A 24,720-nucleotide genomic window follows, 5' to 3' on the forward strand; every position below is an offset into this window, starting at 1 on the left:
TCTGAGCTATATATCACCACCGTACAAATGTTTCACTTCCAGCGTACTCCACTCAAGCATCTCAGAAGGCTTCAGATATAATTAAAGTGTACCATCACAAAAAAGTCTCATTTTACATTTGAAATTTAACCTGAGAATATATTTTATGCTTAGATTTTGCAAAGTACACAATTTAAAATCATTAAGATAAATAGAAATCTTTCATTATTTAGACCCACACGCACATGCTCCACTAAAACATTTTCTTAAGGACAATTAAAATTAGCAGCTTTGCAGCTCAGCTTCCATGGTTTTATTGCACAAGAATGAGAAAAAGAAATCCATTAGTGGCCCTCTTCTTGAGGGGAGACTCTTGATCTTGGGACAGCTGTAGGGATTCTCACCTACAGCTGTCCTCCCCTCCTTTCTGCTGGAATCCTCCCTCCCATGGGTAGCTCAGCTGCTCTGGAGGAAGCTGCTGAATGGCTGCTGCTGCTGGCTGCTTCGTGGGAGTAGAAAAACAGGTTTGTTTTGTTTAAGCGCAGCATCGTTGAACTGCTGCATTTCAGCAGCCACCCTTGCCACCAAGGGAGCAGAGGGATGGGAGTTCAGATTGCAAAAGGTGAGCCGAGGCCCTCAGTAAACATCACTGTGAGACTGAATGAAGGCTCCGGTTTTAACTACTGCTGTTCAATGTACTCCTGTTCTTATTACTAGCACTTCAATGTAGCTTACTTGGTGCGGGTTGTACTGTTATTTTATTTCTGTAGTGAAGTATTGAAAGCAACTAAGATGCTCACAAGCTCCGTATGCTCTTCTAACAAATGTTATTTAATCGACAGAGCAACAACTGGCACCAAAGCTGTGATTCTTCAGCACATCAGTGCCACCTGAAATGCCACACCCAGTCACACAAGGTACAGCCAGCTGGCTTACTCTGAATCTCTGTATTCTCCCAACCAAAATTCCTCCATGTACGAACACCTCTATTCTCTAAATGTCAGGTGAGTCCATATTCTATGACTGCCAATCTTTCTCCCTCTCCCTAAATATCATACACCTTATATGAAGCTCAAGTTGAGAATGTTACAAATCAAATGCACAAATTTTCCACTAATCTCACCGAGGGTTTATAAAACCCATTATGTGCAGGATGGCTTCCCTGAAAGAAAAAAAAGATACCAGACACTGTTTGTCAAAGTTAGTAGTCTAACAAGATCTTTGGGTCTTAACAATTTAAGGCTTTATCAGAGTTAAATATTTTTTCTTCTGAGTAAACTCCATTTTTATATTACTATTATTATTATATATTCACTTTTACACACGCTCATATACATATATGTATAGTTGAATAAAGTACATAAAGTTCCATTAATATAAAACTCAATGTTTATACTCTATTTTAAAATAAGAATATTCACATGGGGAATTACTCTAGTACAGAAAGGGCAGTAAAATTATATAGTTGCAGATCATTCACATTCAGTGTATCTCCAGGTGTGCATAAACTCATTTAGAAGATTTTCTCTTGCTCTGAATCCTCTTATCTTTCTTACTTCACTCGTACATTTAAAACATACCAGAGTTTTGATGTATAGTCACAGAATGCTAAAAACCAGCTACTAAGCCATTTTGGTGAGGGCTGAAGAAAGCTGATGAACGTAATTACAACTCGTCTAGATGGACCATGGGCTGCCAGCTCCTCTACACAGGCTGATGCTGTCCCAAGGCTGCGTCCTATCGCTGCTCACTTGTATTGTTGGCAGCGCTGACCGCGGCCTCATGCAGAACACATCAAGGGTGTTGACAAACTTACACACCTTTTGTTTTCTTTTTAAACCTTATTACTAGAAAGAGCACTTCCCTGCTTTTTAAAGCCTCCCAGTACTCAGATCAGCCTCATACTAAGTACCCTCAATCGACAGTGCTGCAGAATAGAGGGGGCAGCACTACAACAAAGCAGCGAGAAGCAATAGCCTCTGGAAGTCATAATTCCTAACAAAAATGGGAAAGTACTATAATTTGCAGAATAATCATCATTAAGAAGCAAATATATGCACATCATCATTATTATTTTGCAGCTGCCCTTTAAAACAAGGAACTAAGGCAGTGCAGTCAATTAAAAGTAAGTGAAGATAAATATTACATGTACAAAACATTCAAATGCAAACATTCAATAACATCTTCAGAAAAGTGGTAAAACCTATGGGTTTCATTGCCTCGAGACATCCAATAATTCAACACGCTATCCCTTTATCCAAAATAATCTAACAGTGAAAATTGTCCACCTGCTCAAACATTATATTTTATTTCTCCACTAATTAAAGACTGAACAAAGTCATAGAATTCATGCTACACGAGCATCTAAGAAACTGACAAAACTGTTATCAGTCAGCCTAAGCAAAGGGAGTTTTGATGCACTGTTATTTACCTGATGGTACACTTAAATGGATACACTAAGAAGTGCTGGTGTAAAAAAATATATGAAGACAATTTAAGAGAACTGTATCCATGCTGATTAAACTACATAACACTCCTACATGAAAGGCACAAAATAAAAGCAGGGGAAAAAGGATAAAGCCTCAGGGAACAGGAAGTCCAATTCCAGTACTTCTTCAAACATCATCTTTGTACTGGTGAAACTCCAAAGGCTCTTAATTTACTCCACATGAGGTGAGAATCTGGCCTACAAACGACAAACAGAAATGGCTCGATATGTGCCAAGAGTACAGTTCTCAACTTCACAGGTGAAGATGCATATGCATAAAGAAATAACTTATTTACAAATGAGTTCCTCTAGGGAAGAACAATGTCCTCAAACTGCATCCAGCCACTGATTTATGGTATGCAGCAGGGCCCCGTAGCAACAGATTGTCCAGCTTCTCACACATGTCATAACGCTCAGTTTCTGTGTTGCTCTGCAAATTTCTCAACAGCCCACATTGTTTTACTATTAACTTTTCACACACACACACACAAAAAGGAAACCTCCTCAAACACCGTCTTCAAGTAATAATGCCTGCAGGTAGCAAAACAGAAAAGCAGAACTGCTGCAGCAGTGTGGCACTATCAAAGACAACAGCATAAAAATTAATCACTGTTTTCTTGTTAATGTTGCTTTTACCAATTTTCTGTTCAGGACTTCTTGCACGAAGATATTGTTTCAGAAATGCGCACAATGCTTCCATTTAAAGCATTGGGATGGCAAATAAGGAAATAAGGCCCCTCTGTGAAGTTACAATATGTTCTAATTCCCTTCCTCTCTCATGCAAGAAATTACCCATAGCCTTTGTTGTATCTTCACTTCTCACTCTCCTCTGCCCACAACTCCTGGTACTTATTAGGATCCTATCACTTTTCCCTCAACAGGTTTTCCAAAACCCATCACCTGCTATCAAGACCTGCAGCCCCAACTTATCCCTTCTGCTGCAGTGTTGTATCTTTATTCTGTTTCAACTTTCTCAGAAAGATCTCCCAATTTTTTTTTTTAATTCTGATCTCCCTTTTCATATGACAGCCTTTCTTGAAACTAAAATAATGAATTTAAGAAATCTGCAGTCTTCCAGCTATTTTTTTTTTAAATATTGTCACTATGTTGTAGTCTATTGTTTCAGTGTTTCTATCAACTTGACGATGCCTCCAAAAAAGTGAAATATCTTAGCACATCTGACAAGTCAGTACCATTTAAGAGATACACAAGTCATTAGGGAAGTACAATTATTTGTGCACATTTGAGACAAAGGGTGAGTAATTCTTAAAACGCTGAACACTACACATGGTTGGTCCTAAAATCAGCTCCCATCCAAATCAGCTGTCAGTAAGAAGGGGTTCTTTAAAACTGCCTTCTAAATCTCTATTGTTCTGAATTCACTCTCAGTGTAAGTCAGAAGTGCGGCCCGGAGTGCAAAACTTGCAACAGAAATTTGCTGACAAGAGATCTGAACATCGAGTAAGGAATGGAAGTACACCTAAAGCAGAGTTACAGCACCGTTGCAGAAATAAACCAAAAGTAATTAACAAAAACGTCAGCGGTCACATGCGCAGCAGCCACTCCAGCATCCTTCCTCGGGAAAGTTGCTTTACAGAAGATCGTAACCACATGAAATCCTATTAGAAGGTGCTGAACTCTTACATTGTCTCTCTTCCGGTAGGCTTCTACATAACAAAATGCAACGAAGTAGCCTACAACTTTTTCACTCTTATTATGCAAAATCCTTATCAGATTCAATAGCATGACATCACTCCAAATCCTGACTCACAATGGCAAAGAGCAGGTCAAGAGATGTCCTCTTTGTTTTAGTTTCAAATGCTTTTCAGTCTATTAGCGTTGAAAGAAAAGGAACCTTAACAGAACTAACCGATAAAGATCAAACCTGCCTGAACAATGGGAAGGAAATTGAGAGTTAAGGCAACACTCGGTTGAGAACGCAGCCGCGGTGCCGAGGCAGGGCGCGGAGCTTCGGCTGGTTGCAGCTCAGGCCGTGCCCGCTATTCCAAGCAGTATTCGGACTCGTCGGGGGCAGTCGCTCAGCAGCCTCCCGCTCCTTTGTGCTCACGTTGCGCGGAGCCGGCATGCGGCACACGTTCCCCACAACCGCGAGGACAAAGGATACAGTGACCGAGAGAGGGGGGGAGACACAATTAGTCCCAATTAGGCCTATTTCGCAGGGAGCGGGAGGGCCAGGGGAAAGGAGCTTCGATTTTAAAGGCATGGGTGCCTCGGGCAGGTAGTAGGGCGAGCAGCACAGAGCCGGGTCTGCAGAAAGGTGCCGCATCACCGTGCCCGGGACCGAGCTTCCTCCCTGGGCAGCACCGCGCGAGGCAGCGGGCTCACCGCAGATGGCAGGGCAAATTCGACAGCCTCTCTGCCTACCAGCTAACGTGACTAACCAATGCCTCCAGTTTGCAACCCACTCCTTCAGCAGCAGCTTTCAGTTGGGCACACACACACACACACACACGCACGCACACCATCGGTAATACTTACATATGCACGTGTGGAGGCTGGAACCTGCTCTGGTTAATGTTGTAGTGCGTGAAGGCCTGCGTCGGGTTGGAGCTGTACTCATCCACCGTTATGGTAACTTTGCCTTGTGAAGGAATTCCATGAGCCATCCTTCCTCCTTATGGACATGGGCAATTCACAGCTTCCCAAGGCAGAGAGCAGGGCAGGGCATCGTGTTCCTGGCAGCTCCCCAGGCCGAGCAGCTCCTCGCCAGCAGCCCCGAGCTGTGAGGAAACAGCACACGCTCAGCTCTGGGGAGATGGAAGCACACATGGACACATCGCTACCTCCTCTCCCGATTTCCAGCCAGAGATCTCCTTCCCTGCTGTTGATGTACCTCTTGCCCAACGCCCTACGCATTGCTACTCACAGCTGTGCTCACCACATTAACACCATCATCATGACATATGTTGGAAGGATGAACGCTTAAGAGCAGGTTTTATTTTCTGGAGAACAAACTGCGTAGAAAGCCCCAGTAAAGCACTCCATCCTTAAAATTCTTTATTTTGAGTGACACCTAATTGCAACCATGAAAAGCAACAAGTAGACTAGATTCCTAAAGGACAAGAGGCTTTCCACAGGCACGCATTGTTTCAAGGCCCAACTGTGGCTTCAAGAAATGAGTGATAGCTGAGGGACTGTAGGGAAGCAGACACAAGGCAGAAAGTTCTACAATTACAAAGCAAAAAGGCACACACATACCTCTGAAACGATGTACGTATCTGCCTGGGAGAAGGCTCATATCGAGACGACCCCAACAAAATATCCACATTACAGTCTGGTAGCACTGAAACTGGTTTGGATTCACCATCAGGCAGTAATGATTTATCAGATAGATTTAGGTGCAATTTCATGCATAAATATTTCTGCCCAAGATGAAAGAAATGTTTTTCCTCACTATGTGTGTCCTTATCTTTCACATCTTCAAAGTGCTCTTAGATACGTTTTTGCACTAAGGCTGGAAGCATTCTGTGACACAAGAATAAGGAGAAAGCCAGAAATTTCCCAAATCCTATCTCTGCTGAGTTCCCCATCGCCCCAAAATCAGAGCCTCAGTTTCCTGAACCAATAAGCTCAAGATGCCCCATCTGTGTGCCTGCCTGCCTTCAGAAGGACTTGGGGAAAACTACTCAGCAGATATCTAAAGAATACTTTCAAGATGAGCAGCTCTTCGAAAGCACTGTTGGAGAGCCTCAGCTGGGGCACGCTACCAGAGCTGCAGTGCCTCAATGAAATGCTGACACCCTGTAGCAGCTGATCTACTCTTTAGTTTCTACACACACACACACACTGGTGTGCAATTTACAAAACTAAAAAGAGATAAGAAAGAGGAGAGTTTGGACACCCAAGCATCAAACCTGAGCAGCGTTTTTCCACTGTGATATTCCTGACTTCTCTTAGCTTCCAGGCCAAAATGTGTTTGCCATGTGTAACGTTTGGAATCTTTGATTTGTATTCAAAATATATTTTTAATACAAAGACTAATTTCCAGTTTGGCATGAAGTACGACAAAAATGCCCTGCAAATGGCAGATGGCCTGCTATAGGCCATTTATTTTATTATTTTACAACCTCAGGCCTATGTAGGCTTCCATATGTTAGCTGGGTTAAGACATTCGGCAACCTCCATTCCAGTAATTGGGTTCTATTCCTCATCTCCTTCATTGCTTAGAGAGGGGGAAAAAAAAAAAAAAAAAAGGAAAAAAAAAGGCCAAATGAAACCAAGCCATAAAGTTCCCATTTAAACAGAGTCATCAGTGAGACAGTACTCCCCAGTAGCTGAGGTTATGCTCTGCTCTTTGCATTAACCCCCTCTCCTAAGGATAAGCAGAAGAGTTTTAGGGGTGAAAATCAGCAAGGTGAGCATTATTGAACCAAATCTTTGCTGTTTGAAGATAATGCAACAACTGCTTACGAGTCATAATGTAATGGTTACCATCCCGAGTTTGCAGCTGTTTCCTTAATTTCCCTTACAATTATATTTCAGTGTTATTTTGCATAACAGTTAAAAAAAAAAAACAAAAAACACCTGCTTCAAATTGCAGTCCTGTTCCAAGAACTGTAATTCTTTTGAGATACAAACTACGAAGTGCACGCAACACAGAACTGCATAATTGCCCTGCACTGAAAAGTAAATACAAATGAAAACATCTTCCTGTTGGAGAAATGAGTGCCATTAACAAGCAGGCTCGCCATCCAGGCCCCGAGGAAAAAGACGAAGTTTTGCTTTTCGCAGCAAGAACTTCAGCGTTTGCATAAATTAAGTCGAGGGAAAATTACATGTCTAATGTTATTTTTTTTTTGCAATTAAAAGCTACCATACAAAACACGCCAAACCAACAACAAATATGCTCGGACGTTTAGAAAAGCTAATTCACAGCGTTTGCGGCAATCTGGCATACGAAAGGTCAGAGCATTACATTTCATACTGTAGTTTGCTCACAGAAAAAAAAAATCCAATTTGTTCATAGAGGGAATTATACATAAAGACAATCAGCATTTCTATAAAGTTCATAACAATCTACGTTACAGAAAAATTACAACAAGCTGATACAAAACAAATGATTGAGGGACACTCGAATAGCTGCATTAAATACTTTAAAGTTGACTTTCAGAATGATTTTAAGTATAGGAGCTACAATTGCTTCCCACTGTACCACTAGCCTTTAATCTTGAGAATGAACCCCCGTGCTTCAATTAACACAAAGCCGAGGAGCATCCTTGGGAAACCAAACCCAGCAGCCAACGCCGGGCTGGAGAAGTACCTCTCACCTACTGCCAGTGCCCAGCCGGGAGCTTCTTTAACGGGGACCTCGCTAAAAAATACCAAGGAGGAGTTGAACACTCCGAAACTTTAAAATCACATCTATCTGGAGCCTAAGCTGCTCGTTTTCTTTTTTTTTTTTCTTTCTTTTTTTTTTTTTTTTTTTTTTTAAAGGCTATTTTGAATCTCTCCCGTTTTTTCTCTGAACGCACTCACTCTCCGAAGATTACAGACAGGAGATGAGGTCAAAATAATAAAAGTTGCATTATCTCCCTTATCAGCGCAGTAACTCAGTTTCGCCCGCCGCTTACGGCAACCTCTAAGAGAGGCGCGCTGCCGCAGGTGCAGCCCAGCAGCCCAGCAGCCCCGCGCCGCTGCCCGCACGGCTCATCCCGGGAGCAGCGCTGCCCGGCCGGCTGTGCGCACCGCCACGGAGGCGCATTGTGCAGAGCCGGGCACCGCCGCGCTGCAAACCGCCGGGAGCCTTTTCGCAGAGGAGGTCTGGCACACACCGACACGCGGCTCGTTTCAAAATGAACGCAGCACTTAAGTATCAGAAAACTAGCACGGATAAGTCACTGAAAACACAGCGCTGCGTTTAACGGAGAACTACGCGGAGAAACTCTACGTACGTGCACGCACGCCGATGCACAAAAAAACCGCGCTTCCCTCAAATAAAACACTGACGCTCCCCGACTTAAATTGCAGAACCCGTCCCGTTGGCCGGCACCGCGCTGCAGAGCGGGGCGCGGAGGTGCGTGGCCGTGCAGGGGTTACCGACCGCGGTCCCGGACCCGCGCTCGCGGCCCCGCGCCTCCCTCGCCCCGGCTCCCGCCGCTCGTTACCGCTCGCTCCGGCGACGGCTCGGCACCCGCCGCGCCGCGCTCCGCGGAACGACTCCGGGCTCCCTTCGAGCCGCGTCCCGCGCCGCCGAACACGGGAGGGCCGAAGCCGTCGGCAGCCCGCGGCCGGACCCCGGCCGCCCACCTCCGCCCGCCGCCGGCTCCCGGGCCGCCCCGGCCGCGGCCCCGCGGGGCGCAGGGCTCGCCCCCCCGCTGATTGACGGCCGCGGGCGGCCAATGGCTCCGGCCGGCGGCGGCCCGGCGCGTGCCGCAGGCCACGCCCCGCGCCCCCGGCCCGGCCCCGCTCGCCCGGCCCTGCCCCCGCCCGGGCGCCGGCTGCCGGCGGAGGGGCCGCCGCGCGCCAACTTTGCAGCGCGCCCCCTGCGCCGCGCGGCTGCGAGCCGGGCTGAGAGGCGCGGGCTGCGGGAGGAGCCGGCTGCCCCCGCGCCCCCCGGGAGGTCCGTTCCCGAGCGTCTCGGGCCTCCGGGGTCGGGGATCCGCGGCGCGCCGCGGGAGGCGGCCGCTCTCTACCCGAGCGGGGAACTCCGCCGCCCCGGGGGCTGCCGGCCGCTCGCCATCGCTACTTTTGTGGGGCGCCCCGCGCCCCCCGCCCCCCGGCCGCGGCACGACGCTCCCCGGCCTACCCGCCCGCCCCGCGCTGCCCCCGGCGCGGCGGGGGCACGGCCGGGGGAGGAGGGCAGGGCAGGGCAGGGCGCGCTCGCTCGGCGCCGCCGCAAACCGCGCCGGGGCCGCGGGCGGCTCTGCACCGCACTGCACCGCCCCGACCCGGCCCGGCGCGGTCACGGCGGGAGAGGGGGGGGGGTGGCGGTGCCGTATTGTTGTGAGGGAGCCCGGCCCCGCGCCGCCGAGCTGCCGCCCGCTCCCCCCGCGCCCGCCCGTGGCACGGCCCCGCCGACCGTCGCTTTGTGCTCCGCCGCCGCCCGCCGAAGCCCCCCGCCCGCGGCCCGGCCCCCGCTCACCTCCCCTCGGCGGCGCCCGCTGCGGCCCGGGGACGCCGTCAGCGCGGGCGGCGGGGCCGCGCCATGGGGCGGCGGGGGCGCGGCCGGGGCAGAGCCTGCGCCCGACCCCGCGGCGGTGCCCGGCGGCGGCGGCGGCCTGGGCGCGGTGCAGTGAGCGGAGCTGCCACTGGGGTCAGGGAGCAGGCACCAGGAAACGCGGCGGCCACGGAGCGCTGCTCGCACACGCACACACACACACACACACACACACCCCCGCACGCACAGCTCCTCCCGCTGCCTCGCACTTCGCCCCCCCGGGCACGGAGGGAGGGAGGATTCGCTGCTGCATTTCCCAAGTGCGGCAAAGCCTCCTCCGCCGAGCCGGGAGGGGAGGCCTCCGGGAGCGGCAGCTCCGTGCCGGGGTCAGGCCGGGGAGGCCGGGGCCGAGACCCGCAGGGCGGCCCCTGCCCGCGGCTCTGCCCGCAGCCCCGGCATCTCCCGGCGCTGCGGCTCTTTTCCTCCACCCGGGGAGACAGAAAACATCAGCACCGCCAATTCACACACACAGACACACAAATGAAAAATGAAAAGAGAAAGAATCCCCCCAAAAGGTTTCCACAGGCTGCGCACCTTTCCTGGCTCGACAGCACTGCAGTGGTGTGCTGTGCCGGAGATGAGCTAACCTCGGCAGCCAGGAGAAAAACAGAAACGGCAGCGTGGGCTTGTCATTTTAGGCTGAACGTGGGGCTTTTCTACACAGAGGTGAAAGAGGCGGAATCAGAGAGGTTCTGGTGGCTTTTTGGCTTTCTTTCTTTTTTTTTTTTTTTCTTAAAAAGAGCCACAGCATTTGTGTCAGCAGCCACAATGGTGACAAAGTAAGGAAGCAAAGGCAGATGTGTTTGTTCCTTTGCTTCAAGACAACAAATGAGAAGAGGACTTCCAGCCATATATCCATAGTGCAAAGAAGAAAAAAAAATCCTAGGAAGTGGGCAGAAAAATGAGAGCCTGCTAGGAGCATGCCGTGTCCTATGCACTGCCAGGAAATAATTTCAGCTCAGGCCAACCTTGGGCTCTGCATGGCAGCTAGAGGGGATTTTCTTTGTTGTCCAAAACAATGAGAAAGGTCCAGGCATTGCCAGACAGAAATGCACCAGGATGGGTTGTCCTGTTTGGAAGGACAAGAAGAAAAATCAACCTGAGAAAAGAATCAAACTGCATATTTTTTCCTAATTTTACATTAGACCTTTCTGATCTTTTATTACCGCTGTTTTTCCTTGCAACAGAAGTAAGCACCATAGACCAAAGGAACGATTCTGTTTCAGACAGAATGATCCGCAAATCAAAGCAGCATCTCCAAGGAAGCTTTGCCTGCAATGGAGGCTGAGGCCATAGCTTGCCACATATTTTTAGCTGACTGACACCGAGGAAAAATCGGCAACGCAGCACTTTGCCCGCCCACCCAGCCCTGTGCGAGCAGTGAGCCCCTCCGGGGACACGCAGCCAGCGCCAGGGCACAGCCTCCCCTTCTGATTCACCTCACAACTGCACTAACGCTTGTGCTGGGACAGAGCCGGGAGTGGGATGAGCAACCGAGGACATGGAGAGGGTAGGAGAGCTTCACTGGTACCAGTGCCAGGTAAATATAAAAATACCAGAGGATCATGCATGGGTTTGACCCAGAACCTGCTGAATCCCTTCTCTGCAGTCACAAAACCAAGGCTTTTCCCTCATAGCACATCTAGACCCCTCGGCACTGTAACAACCAACAAGCTTCTAGCACGGCAGAAACGACAGGAAGGAAGGTGAGAGAAAGCTAGAAGAGCTCTCAGATAACTTGTAACAGAACTCTTAGCAAACTCCTTGTCTTCTGGCTCTCTGAGAACAGAGCGCTTTCCAAAGTACCTACTTCTAGAAATACACTGGCCATAGAGTTGCTATCAGAGGGAGAAATAGCTTTCTTAAATTGATTGAGAGGTTTTCAGAGGAAAGGAGTTCTAGTGTTCTATTTCGCCACCTTTACTTTCCAATTAAAAAGAGCAGCTCAAAATGCAAGTATATGAGTACAGACAAAGAAAACGTCCTTATTTTGGCTGGGATGCACACCTACTAATACACGCTTGACAAGATTTCAGAGATATGTATGAAAAATCAAAAAGTAAGCAAGCTGCCTACTGCGAGTGTCACAGGACTGATTTTTCTAGTTGGATGAAGTTCAAAATAGTGGATAAGTAGCTTTTGCTTACGTTAATACTTCCTACTTGTAATCTTAAGGGTGTATATGATACACGAAGCCTCCGTCATGGTCAGAGTTTGCCCTGGATTTTGTTCTTTCACTTGTACAAATCCATGGCAGGTATCATCAAATGCACAGATGTACCTGATGGATGTTAAAAATTAGAAAATACTACAGTCTCGTGAGATTTTCCAAAACCTATCATGCCATGTTTGCAAAAACGCTTCCCCAGCTCTTCCCTGTTTGTGAAGCAATACAAGAAAGGTATCATTTACAGCATATTCCTCAGAACTTGTTCCCTCTATAATACAAACTTCTGAGTCATCTTTTAAAAGGAAGGGATAAAGAAGGAAGGAAAATAAAACAGACAAATTTTGCAACTGCACATCATGACACTGATCCGCGACTGAAGTATTGTCCTGACACAGATCCTACCTGGTTAGGATGTACTACATCTTGTGGTGCCTTATCGTGCTCCATGACTTGTAAAGCTACTCATAAAGTAAGGTATCTCAGGAATATTCTATCATCTGTCCCAAGGAGGCAAGACTTGACTACAAGGCCATACCTCCCAGTAATGAATGATCAACAACGCTATCTCAAGGGTGTTTCCACAGCTCTTCCACTCCTCTATCACTTTTTTTTTCTTCCATTGTGTAAGGACACAAACCACAGAAGAAGAAAAGAATCTGTTTATAAAAAGGCCTCCTACTGAAAAGGCCAAAAGAGTTTTAAAGCAGTTCTGACTCCCCAGCCCCATGCTGCAGTCAGCAGCACAGGACCAAGGCTGGCACAGAGGATGTTACAGTTTCAGGAAAAGGTAGGCCACTGTTTCACACTATCTTTTAGTTTGGACACAGTATCAGGGAGGTTTTTATGAGTTTTTCATAGTTTGTTCCATTGTTTTGAAGCTTTCTCATCTGTTTGTTTTTGTTTTAATACCAGTATTTCCTGGATTTTTAGCCCATTTAAGACCATACTAATGAGGGTTCTCATTTGCATAGCACAGAGAACTCAATTTCAGCTTTCAGAGATTGGGATGTGCTGGTGTGCAGCATCTGCAGTGCTAGACTACACATACTTTGATTTGTTAAGATATTAAGAATGTAGAGTTGGATCCAGTACTCAACTGCTGTTAGCAACCTAAACTAAGTCACTGGATTCGCCATATTTCAATATACACCACTGCAATTCTGCCAAGAACTATACCTTAACAGGCTTGTTCCACTCATTAACTAAAAATTCTTCAGTAACTATGGAAGAAGAGACAACCAAGAATACTCTGTTAGTTGAGGCTTTATGCTCCACTGAGCAAATACCACATCCCAAATTTACAGAATGTAGTTGGATAGCTGAAAAGTTCTCCATTGCTCTCTTCCTTCATTTGTAGCCTGAAAGTCACTAAGCGTTTGGTGGACAACAACACACATACAACAGAAAAACATAGTATTAGATATAAAAACAAACAAACAAAACCAGTTTTGAAGATACAAGCTGTTCTTTCAGCTCTTAGACTGTCTTTCCCTTCTAAAAATCAGAGACGGAAACTAGCAGCTAATTAAACCTTAAAAAATGAACTTATATATATTACCTCTTGGCTTTTAATTTTTGCAGTCTCCACTGTTACAAATTTTTATCTGACTTTTTCCTCTCACAAGTAGGTGCCCACACACTAACCTGTCAAACACGCCAGCAAACACACTATCTTCAGGAAGAATCCATGGCCTCTCCACACAAGTACACCAGCTTTTTGGGAAGCAGAACGGTTCTCTTCAGGAAGTAAAACTGAAGCCTTCTGTCAGAATCTGCAGACAGAGAGGAACGCATCATTATAATGCTGGTAGAGCATCAAGCAAGACTACTGAAGGAAGTATCACTAGTTGTCCTCTGGGCGTTCCTTTTCTATTTGATGGACGATAACGTTGTCACAGGATAATGATTGTCTGCTGCTTTTCCCCTATTAAATTAAATTAAATATTTGATTGGAACTTTCTCTGCTGAGACAAAAACTGATGCAAAAAAGCAGTAGGTGAATCATTTTCCCTTCTAAAAACTCTCAGTGTAACTGCTAGTCAAGGTACCTAGAGAAGAAATCATTCCCAATAAATGGGGGCTTAGGGGACAGGACTGATTTCTTCCAAAATCGAGAACGAAGTCTGGATGATTTATTCCTTCATAACAGAGCAGGCAGGGACTTCAGTTTTATCCATACATAGAGATGCAAATATTGTTTGATGCATGGCAGTTATTGCAATGATATTACTGCAGGAACATTTAGGTTTGCTTCCAGATTCTGAAGGTTCAGGACATGCCACAAGGAAAGGTGTTTGGGGTTCACCTGGTCAACAAGTTGTGGCACTGAATAAGAAACTATGAAAGTAATATGACGTGTGCAAACATCCTATTTGTTACATATCAATTTGCCCATTTAGGAGAAGGTAGATGCCTTTTTCTGAAGTGATCTTTTTACCAGCTAGTTAATCTACAATGCATCCAGCCAAAGCCTTCAGTTTACTTCAGCTGCAGTACAGCTACACAAAGCTCATTGTACTAAGTAATTTCAAAACTTCACATTCTGGCAGGAAAGAGGCATTCAGTACTACAGTAAGAAGTATCACGAACCTCTCCTCTGCTTGACCTCTGACTTAGGCAGCAACTGCCTTCCTTCTGCATTACTTCATCCTATGGCATACGGTCCACAAGACTTTTCTGTTCATGGATGTAAAACAAACTGCATACCCATGAGTTCTGAGAAGTCAGTGGCATCAGAAAGTTTTGTTTGTTTGTTTATTGTGGGGGGGCTATAAATTTAATTGCAAATTCACCTGCTGCTGCTGACTTTTGTTAACAGTTACTCAGAGTTAATGTCTTTACATCTAAACAAATAGGCACCAGAGCTTCACTTCATGCCTTGCATAATTAACTTTTGACAGATGTAAGAACCATGGTCTCTGGTACATCTACATCTAGTTTCAGTTTGTGGGCTCCAAATTACCTTTGGGCCAGGTGATGTTCCCTTTATAGAAAATTGCAGGGAACTGTAGGATGAACATAATGAAAAGCCCTTAAAGAGGTCAAGCATTCCAACATGGACATCTTTTCAATTTGAGCATGAAGTTAAGAACAAGACTCCCTGAAGGAAGGAAAAGATTTTCACAGTCATTTCCAAGAGTCTTGTCACTTTGAATGCCCCCAGCAACGCCGCTGATCTAAAAGTACACCTGAAAGCCCACAGCCAAAATCTTCATTAGATGTAAACTACCATAATTATCAAATTCTGTTGCACAGAAAACACAGTGCAAGACATTTATGAAGTCTCCATTCTGTGGTGAAAGAGAGAAGTTAGATTTCACACGCGTTATTCCCTAGTGTTCCTCTGGGAAGAAAAGGGTCAGATCTTAGGGTAAAATCTCTGGTTAGCATTCATCTTTATCCCTTAATTTGACATTGTAAAAATCAATATTTCATAGCAGTTATTGTCTAGATCTTGAATGCATACAGGCTGAAACCACATGCTAAGAGCTGAGGAATTCTACACCCTTTGTCTCAGATATCCTAAGAAAAAAAATCCACTATTCCAGTTATTGTCTGGCATTTGAATTCAGTGTTGGCAAACTGGTCCCTGCATGTCTTTGAGGCATATGGAAATTGATGATGAAGGTGTCTAGTATAACTAGAAGTATAATTTGATGAAAACTGAAGCAGTGAACTGTGAGAAACTGCTAAATCAGTGTCATCAAACTCTGCTGGAAAAATAATGAAACAGAAATACTTCTAGGACATGAGAAATGCAGGGCAAGGACTGTGAAGCCAGTCCTTGCAGAAATGCAAGGAAGTGCAGAAATTAAGGAAACATACAAGACGTTATTTTCATTGTTATTTTTGAAACGCATACCCAAAATACAATAACACATTCCTGTTTAAATTCACTTCATGGAGACGGTGACATCATGTCTCCTCCAAATTGTTCAAGCCCAAATGTTGGCACAAGCTCTTCCAATAGAATACTGTGTTTGGCCCTGGCATTCTCGCCTGCCTACCCATAACCATGTGCAGAATCAGAACAGCACCGTGGCCAGTGCAAATCCTAGTAATCTCTTGGGGCAACAGAAAAAGACCAAAGTAGAAAACATCCTACAATTTTAAAGCAATAATATTGCTAAGGAAAATAAAACAAAGGTAACCTCAGAAGTAAGATGGCATTTACTGCCCAAAATTTAACAATTCCTGAAGCTGTAAAAGTACTCTACAAATAAAGACCTGAAGATGGCAGTGAAAAGATCCTGGTATTGCTTTGTTCATATGATTTTGAATGAAAACAAATCAGACAAACTTACATTGAAATCTGGGAGAAAGAAGACAAGGGAAGAAAGCAAATGTTTTCTTGACTTGATAAGATGGGTAAGTACACTTGAATTACTGAAAAGGAAAAAAAAAGAAGAAAAAAAAACAACTAACCAACAATAAAAATTTCATTCAGTTGTACCCATGTCTTGAGACAAGAACACACGTATGCTTAAGAAAGTGATATAAGCTTGCATATTCAAAGACATGCCAGAAAATTTGTACGAAAAGATCACAGAGAGACAGAGACAGCTGGAAAAATTGGAGCAAGGGCTCTAATTTTCATGCCAGCATTACACCTAATGCAAAGGGAATGCAGATGATAGACCACAAGCTCTATATTATTCCTCTTGCCACTCTACAGAGTGCTTGTAGAGCTGGACAAGAATCAGGAAGTAATACCAATTTTAAAACAAACAAACAAACAAAGGAGACACAGAAACAATAGGAAGTGTGCTACTGTAAATGAAAATTTTTGTGTCAAAATATTTTTTACAGCCATAACAACATCTTTATGTGCCAAAGGCAAACATCAATATTAATGCAGCTGTGGATACCAAGTGCTAATTTCTTTAAAGTGTGTTCTGATTTCAAAATGGAGCTACACCCACAATCTCATCATGGCACGCACACAGCAGAAAACATGAAATGGAAAAGAGCCATAAGCAAGCATCTCTTGAAGGACCTATATCATACTTTAAAAGAATGATAATGAGATCCTTCTGCATGCACATGGATATATCCAGATTAATTATCAGTAAGCCTAATTAGAAAGTTGTGTTAATAAACATCAAGAAGGCTTCCTTCTATTACGGGATATACAGATAGGAGGCTTAGTAGAAAAAGTGTAAATGGCATCTTTAGAGGATTTTCTGGTAATACACTTAAGTTTATAAAGTAATCTAGGCATGATTTCCATGAGTTTTGGTATCATCCTTTCCCATGAGGTGGTCTCAAAATCTGTATGTTAAAAAGTCACTTTCACTGTCAATTACTGTTAACCCAATGTATGCACTTAAGGAGACTTCTGTCAGAGTTTATTTTTTTTTCCCTCAGACTTGTCAGACACAATTCTATCTTTTGTGATGTCATAACTGCAAATTCACAACTGTGATTTAAAAGATGCCTTCTAAAAGAAAAACAGTCTAGAAAACCAGCTTATATATCTCACTTAGAATGTAACCAGGGTACCTCTTTGTCCATCCAAGATTCCCACTGATTCTTCTTGTGCTCTCAGATCTGCACACACCATAGCATTTGACAGTGGCTTAGAGAAGCAGAGTCACAGTGTCAATCTGCAGCACCCTCACTGTCACAATGGCCCATCCATTGAGATGTGTCACCTCTGGAAAAGAGTAGTGAAAAGAGAAACAAAATTAAAATATAAAAATAGCAAAGCAAAAGACAAAGGAAAAAGGATTCAGACCCCAGCTTTCCACAAGGCCTGTGGCTGACACAGTATGGGCCAACCCTACGAAGCTCTGTAGCTTTTTAAGTCAAATCTGGACAGATGACTTCCTGAGACTAGCTGATGTCTCTGCCAAGAGGCAAGATAAAGTAACAGTCAGACAACGACCATTCAGAACAAGCTGTTAACCTTAAGACAGTAAAATTCTAGAATAAACATCAACAAGTATATACTTGAGCTTCTGCTCAAGCTTCAGACTGAGGCTATACTTTATGTTATTGGATCAGAGAGCGGAAGCTATAGAATCATCTTCATTCTACAGAAGTCCTTGGCTTTACCTCTCACTAAACTGATGTAATTGGAAGATATTTTGCCCTGCTTTGAGGTCAGACCCTTATATCTAAGATGAGACATTTGTTATTGACATAACTTCTTTAAGTATACACGATTTTTAGTCAGCTATTTCACATGCAGCAAAGTTTATTAAACTGTACCACCTCACACCTTGCTGTTTTTGTTTCAACAATGCTTATTATTCTTTCAAATTTAATTTATCCTACAGAACACTTGAAGGCCTGACATGAAAATTTACCATATATACAAGTTCTTCAATGACTAAATTATTCTTCTGGTTGCGAGTTCTCTATTATAATTAAGAATGTTAGTGAAAGAAGAGTAAAGAAAGAGATTATCATTATCGGTCCGTCCTTTAATGCTTTCAGTTCCAAATCTGAATAACTGCACACACTCATGTTATTTCAAAACATTTGTTCATCTGATGGATTTTCATCTATGTGCTCTTTTCCCCATGTTTGTCGGGTCAGAACGCTGGTTACCTGCATTCAATACTGCCAAATTAACAAAGCAAAGATCAGTGCTTAAAGACCACAAGCCACAAGACTGCCAGACTGCAAACTGCTGCTATTTTATTCTTACATTTTGTTGTTGTTACACAGTTGCAAGAGTGCTTATACTATTATCTTATATTCATATTAGAATGTGTGCACGTGCCATGTATGCACCTCCAGAGAACCGCGTGGCAGTGCTGCTGCAGAATCTCAGGCCTCTTCCTTCTACTCAGCCAGCAGGCACCAGGAGCCAGTGGCAGAAGAGAACCCTAAGGTTCTAGAGCTACTCACGGGTTGCCGTCAAAAATCTATTTCTGCATGTGATTCACAGGAAAAAGTGTTTCTCAGAATCTTCTAAGTCTGGATTTTAAAGTGGAAGCAACAGAAAAACACACTCAAACCATTCTAAGAAGTGATCTGATAGCTAGTGTCTTAAAATACCCCGTGTATAGAAACACAGAAAAATTTGGATTGGAAGGGGCCTTAAAGCCCTTGTAGTTCTGACCCCCCTGCCATGGGCTGGCTGCCACTCACCAGATCAGGCTGCCCAGGACCCCATCCAGCCTGGCCTTGAATGCTTGCAGGGATGGGGCTTTGAGAAAGCTGTATTTGCTTTGTGCCTAGCGCCTGAAAAGCATCCTTCCCTGTGTCATAATCTTCCCATCACAAACCAGCAGTTAACCTCAGACTTCTTTCCGCCTACCAAACCTCACTGTTTTCAGAGACAGTTTGGGCTTTGCAAGGAATGCAAGATTAGCTTCCTTTCAGATGCTTGCTCAATATTTAAATCCTGCTCCTACTGAAAAAGACATAGGTTTTAACATTAGTTTCAATGGAAATGAGATCAAGTTGCAAACTTACAGACTGGAACCTATTAGACTTCGTTTTAGCTTGGAATTTTCTGTACAAAAAAGGTCACTTCAAAAGCAAACCCAAATGTAATGTACTTGCAATTTAAGACTCTGTAACAGCGAGAGAGCAAAGGTGTTGCACTGTAACAGGGGACGTCAACAACAGTGTCACTCAGGCTGGATAAATCTATACAGATTCTCTTTTAAATCAGAGCTGGTGCTGAATTAGTAGTTCCTATCCGTGAGTTAAAGATAAATTCTACTACCTTACAATGATTTATGCTGTCCGCTCCAGAAGCCATGAAGCTTCAGGAATATATATATGATATTTGTTAAACTCCACTTCACACACAAATTTGAACCCACAGACATCAGGGGAATGACAGCCATGCACAGCCTCCTTTACTGAAGCCAGGAGCTGCATGTTCTGTTTTGAGAACAAGACAATTATGAAGTAATGGGCCCAGACATGTTTTACTAACAGAATTCTGTTTCTGATAACCTACTTGTCACCATTCTTAATTTTGCCTCTCCTAGCATCTATTTTGTGCAGAAGATACTTTTAAAATACTCACACTAAAAATGAATATTAGAAAATCCTATATTGCATGTTACCTGTCAGAGGTCATCAGAAGCAGCATTTCAAGAAAACTGAAGGCATTAGATGTAGTGTGCCCAGTAGATTAATACAGAGCTGTGAACTTTCATCCTCTGCAGCAAGATTTCCATCCAACTGACACAGAACTGACACACAGTAACACTTAGAACTAGGGGGATCCAATTTAGATGGAGTTCAAATGGTTTCAAGCTACTCATAGGTCACAGAGGTAAAGTATGCATAAGAGAGCTGGCTTTAATCAGAATGTTTTCAGTAATGTCACACTAGAAGTGTTAGGCCACACTGAAAATGAACTGGATGTTAGACTTGGGAATTAGATTACCAAATACACTTAAATAGTCTGAATATATTCTTTAAGATATTTTCCCATGCCAAAAATGTTAGAATTTTTTTCAGGATAATAGAAAAAGACAGAGTTTCACATTAGCATGGGAAATCATCTTTCCCATGTGGCACTGTATCCGTAACATCAACTGGCAAACTTCTGGGAAGAAACAGCCCAAAACAAAACCTAAATACCTCAGTGTGGGTGACAATTTGGAAATACATATCCGAAGACTCAATTTTTTCTCCTTAATGGAGTATTAGAACATAGGAAATTTGAAAGGGGCAGAAAGTATTACAGCGAGGAGGACAACTTAGGAAAGGCCAATCTTAATGCGGTCATCAAATGCTGACCTACTCATGAATCAGGCAGGTGGCTTCTCCTTTTAACATTTCATATGGAAGAACAATGTGAAAATGAGAGGACTTATTGAAAGACATGTCATTGAAAGAGAAAATGTAACCCTCTTGAGAGAGCTTTAAAGGCCATATTCCACCCAGAAAACCCTGAATCTGTCAGGCTTTCTTATTTCAAGCTTCCCCGATCATTTTGGTTGTGTCCAAAGCAGTACTGCGCTCTCCTTTTCAGGCAGATAGGCTGAGCTGTATCATGCCGTTCAAGAAGTAAACTGGGAAACAGCTTACAACACAACAGAAGTGTCACACCTTTGGCACAGTCTGGTTTGCACCGCATTAAAGAACTGCAGCTCCGCAGAAATAAAAAGCAGCTACTGCATAAAGCCTAGCAGACAAGCCATGCTAAGTTTCTGAAGATTTTCAATAAATTTTGCTAGGAAAAAGATTAAAACTCCTTCTCGTTGTGCCAGTCTATAGCATCCTCTCTCCAAAAACTCTACTCAGTGCCATGAAGAGAAGGAGGAACTCCATCTGTGAGCAGATGAAGAAGTGTGCTGCTAGCAATACAGTGCTGGATCTCATGTCGCATTACAGCAAGCATCTCAGCTCAGGTCAGCAAAGCAGAAACAAGGAAGCTGACAGGGTGGGATACAGCATTTTGTTACCGAATATTCCTCCAGACATGGCATCGCATCCAACAAAAATGCTTTTATCATCTATTTACTTCACTGCATCCTACACTGATGATTTAACATGTACAGGCAGAAAAGAAAAATGGAGAATTCATAAACCTGTGTTTTCTTAAAACAGGATAAATTAGGGTTTGTTGAGTTCCTTACTGTTAGAAGCGAGATTGTTTCCAGTACATGGCTTGCTCATGTACAGCTCTTTCAGGTGCCCCTTCATGGAACTCTAAGGTGTGTGAAACAGGGATACATTTAAACGCAGGATAAACACAGGACTAGCTAGACTGTTCCCATCTAGGTTAGTGAAAAAAATGCTTCATTTTTTTTCCTCAAACTGGGATGGGTTTAAAGACCTATCCACCAAACTTTGTGGTGGTTTTTTGCCTTTTGAAACAATGACTGATGGCATTTAAAATGGAATTAAATATTTTTCATAACACAGCTGTGTAAGTTTTATTTAAACTTTTGCCAAGATTCCTTGTATGCTCTTATAACTATTACAGTCTTCCTTTCATGTTTTTAATTTTTAGTTTCCATATTTCAATAAAACATAAGTTGCTGAATGATCCCTAAGCTGTTTATTCCAGCCCATAGCTTCATTAGAACCTAGGGCAGATTTTAACCTCCATCTTCTGCACTTCTTTTTAGAAGGTAGGCAGAGACTAGCATTAGATTTTAGCTCCTGGTCCCCACCTTGCTTCCCTGAAGTAACACTACCATTAAAATACAGTCCAAAGAAGGATCTCTTACCTCCTTCCACTCATCATGAGTTTTATTAGCTCTCTCCTTACAAATGCAAAAATCCCATTGCAACTGGAGAACCCATCAGACCAGTGTGTCTTCCTCATCAGAAGACATGTGATACATCTGTACTTTTCATCCTCATCAGAGGACAGTATTTATTTTAACTTAGTGAAATAGGGAAAAATATTGTTAGGATGCATCTCAGATCAAGCAAATAGGAAATAGGAAACATATTTAGCTGCACTCTTGAAATCTTTACTAGCGGAATGCCCTTATGTGGCAACAAATGAGGTTTCCTTCAATCTTCTGCTAAGTAACTCCATCCTTCTGTGTTTGTTAATGATCTGGCTTTGGTTATTTGTCTCTCTTACCAGTGCACTACATCTGGCATGAAGGCTTTCGTGCTAAAGAAAATCCAACTAGTGCAGAATGCTTCAGTGAATCTCTTCTACAATGCAAATGATCATGACCTCACCATTATGTCCTCTACCCTCTACACTAGAAAGCCCGTGAATCCTAAAGATTTGCAGTAAACGACTTCCCTCCTTCAACAAAGCAGATCCTTAATCAGCCAGGTAGGGCTCATCCAGAAGACAGCAAGCACTTCCATGAAGGTGGACCTAAAGCCGTAGAATTAACTGCCTTAGGAAAAAAATGATGAACAAAATCTTCCCCATTACCTGCTCTAACGAGCAGTCAAGTTTAGGAGCTTGCTTTATATTTAACATTAAAATGAATCCACACTCAAGAGAAAGATGGTTTCCAAATCCTTTGAAAACAAACGCTCTGCAGAGCAGATTACTCCCTTAGTGATCTTCAAAACCAGAACAGCCCTTCACTCCACCCCAGTGCTATGGAAAAGATGTAAGGAAAAAACATGGGCATCACTTTTCAACCCTTCCAGAGGCCTGGTTTGAATGACATTTAAGAAGTCAAGCACAATATAGCAGAGAGCACATATAGCACATATTATAGAAATAAAGATGACAAAATGGAAATGCCTCAACATCAACATTTTCTAAACACCAGGCGTTCCTTAAGGCTTCTCCTCACACTGCTTTTCATTCATTGTCTTCCCATGTTCTGCTCAGAGGTTACAATTCTCTCAAATGAGCTGCCCAACTCTTTTTATGTCAGCTAAAAAAAACCCTCAGATCGATTAAGAATAATTTTTCCTCACTGAATTTAGAAAAACACACTTTAATGAAAGTGTGGACAGTGGTGTTTTTCAAAGTATTAGCATCTAAGTCTCTCTATTTTTATTTTTATACAGTTGGGAACATTCTAACAGTTAAACTATCTCCTCTCTGCGACTGCACAAACACATATCAAAAAACGGAGGATTTTAATTTTAGTTCCCAAATTTGATTTATCTGTTCATTTTTCTGCATCCATATTTCAACAGCCCCCAAATCATTAAGCTATCCCTCGAGATGTATATCCAATAACATCCTTAATCGTCTCCATTTCCAGCATAACAGCATACGTGGATCTGCACATTTTGCATAGCTGGCTGCAAGTGATCAGAATTGATTGCCTGGGAAATGATGGGAACTTTAAGGGTTAACTTATAGACTACCTCAAAAACACATTCGTGTTCTTTTGCAATAACATGCCAAACTTAATGACCATCATATAATGGTTGCACGATCTGAGATTTGGAAAACCTAGACACATTCAATTGCTTTCTCTGATTAGGTCTGTACTTATTTGGCATTACCAGAGATATCTCAATCCCTAAATAATTAACCCACAACCAATATGTATGAAATTGCCTCGCTAAGCTCACTATCCAGGACTGTTTGCTGTTAAATTAGTAGAATAAATAATTTACACCAAAAAAGTGTGCACAAGATAGTGCCAATAAACCTGAGGGAACTTGTTCATTATTTGCAAGAAAATTGGATGAAACAATTCCCCAAGTACAAGCCATTCTGTAGAGTAAAAGGTGTAGTATTATTAGTATTACTGCAGCATGCAGGGAACAAATGAAATCTTGTGACTGTTCACTTCAGGGTATGCTCTCCTCATTAGCCTTTTCTCCAGAGCTATAAATACGTGCAATATACTGTACACACACAGTATATACATATATATACATATATAGGAGAATGTATATTTGCAAATGCACAGCATTTCTTATGGAAAAAAAAAATCACAAAAAAGTGTGGATTTATATTCACTCATTACCAAGTGAATGAGGACCAGAGGAGTAACACTTAATACAGAAATGGCAGCAGTGCATCATCTTAAAAATTTGCAAATCATGTTTTGCAGAGGCAAAGGTTACTATCGCTAATCCTAGTAACTCAAGAAATTCATTTGCAAATTTGCAATTCACAGGATTCTTATCATTTTAGGATCGTTCTAAAATGAAGCTTGATAAACTTTTTCACTGCTCTGAATGGTTGCTGGTATCCACTTACTTCTGCACACAACAAATCAGCGAGTCTGCACCAATGTTGCTGGGAAAAACAACACTGACTCCTGATAAAACTTCAAAAAACATTTTAAAAATAGTTTTTCTAAATGCACATTCAGAAGTCATTACTAAAACCTCACATTTAGAAAAAAGATAAGTAAACACAATTCCCTGGGAACCATTCAGCACAGAAATGGGCACTGATGCCAAAGCAAAGTTTATGGCTCTGGCTGGGCCAATCCCTAGTTGGGCTCCTGTACTCACAATGCCTGCAGTGCTAGAAGGCCTGCCCTTCCCTTCACAGCATGGCCTGATGAGGAGACACACTGTCCATCA

The 24,720-nt window shown here is 43.4% G+C and overlaps 1 protein-coding gene across 9 annotated transcripts in view; it reads right to left on the reverse strand.

Annotated features, from left to right (window-relative positions):
- MPPED2 (metallophosphoesterase domain containing 2) overlaps nt 1-24,720 on the reverse strand; it is a 181,726-nt gene that overhangs the window by 86,682 nt on the left and 70,324 nt on the right. For 5 of the 9 annotated variants that reach the window (XM_046941551.1, XM_040700757.2, XM_040700756.2 and 2 more), the window contains 4 exons: nt 17,317-17,470; nt 16,119-16,200; nt 13,459-13,586; nt 4,967-5,208 (listed from right to left, as the gene is read on the reverse strand). In XM_046941551.1, the coding sequence (XP_046797507.1) occupies nt 4,967-5,094 (128 nt within the window). In that variant the 5' untranslated portion in view covers nt 5,095-5,208; nt 13,459-13,586; nt 16,119-16,200; nt 17,317-17,470. Of the gene's footprint in view, nt 1-4,966; nt 5,209-8,592; nt 8,746-9,569; nt 9,610-10,178; nt 10,238-13,458; nt 13,587-16,118; nt 16,201-17,316; nt 17,471-24,720 lie in introns of those variants that run through there. The other 4 variants (XM_046941552.1, XM_046941550.1, XM_015286160.4 and 1 more) reach the window with 4 other exon arrangements.

This window comes from Gallus gallus, chromosome 5 (assembly GCF_016699485.2).
Source record: "Gallus gallus isolate bGalGal1 chromosome 5, bGalGal1.mat.broiler.GRCg7b, whole genome shotgun sequence".
Taxonomy (NCBI): Eukaryota; Metazoa; Chordata; class Aves; order Galliformes; family Phasianidae; genus Gallus; species Gallus gallus.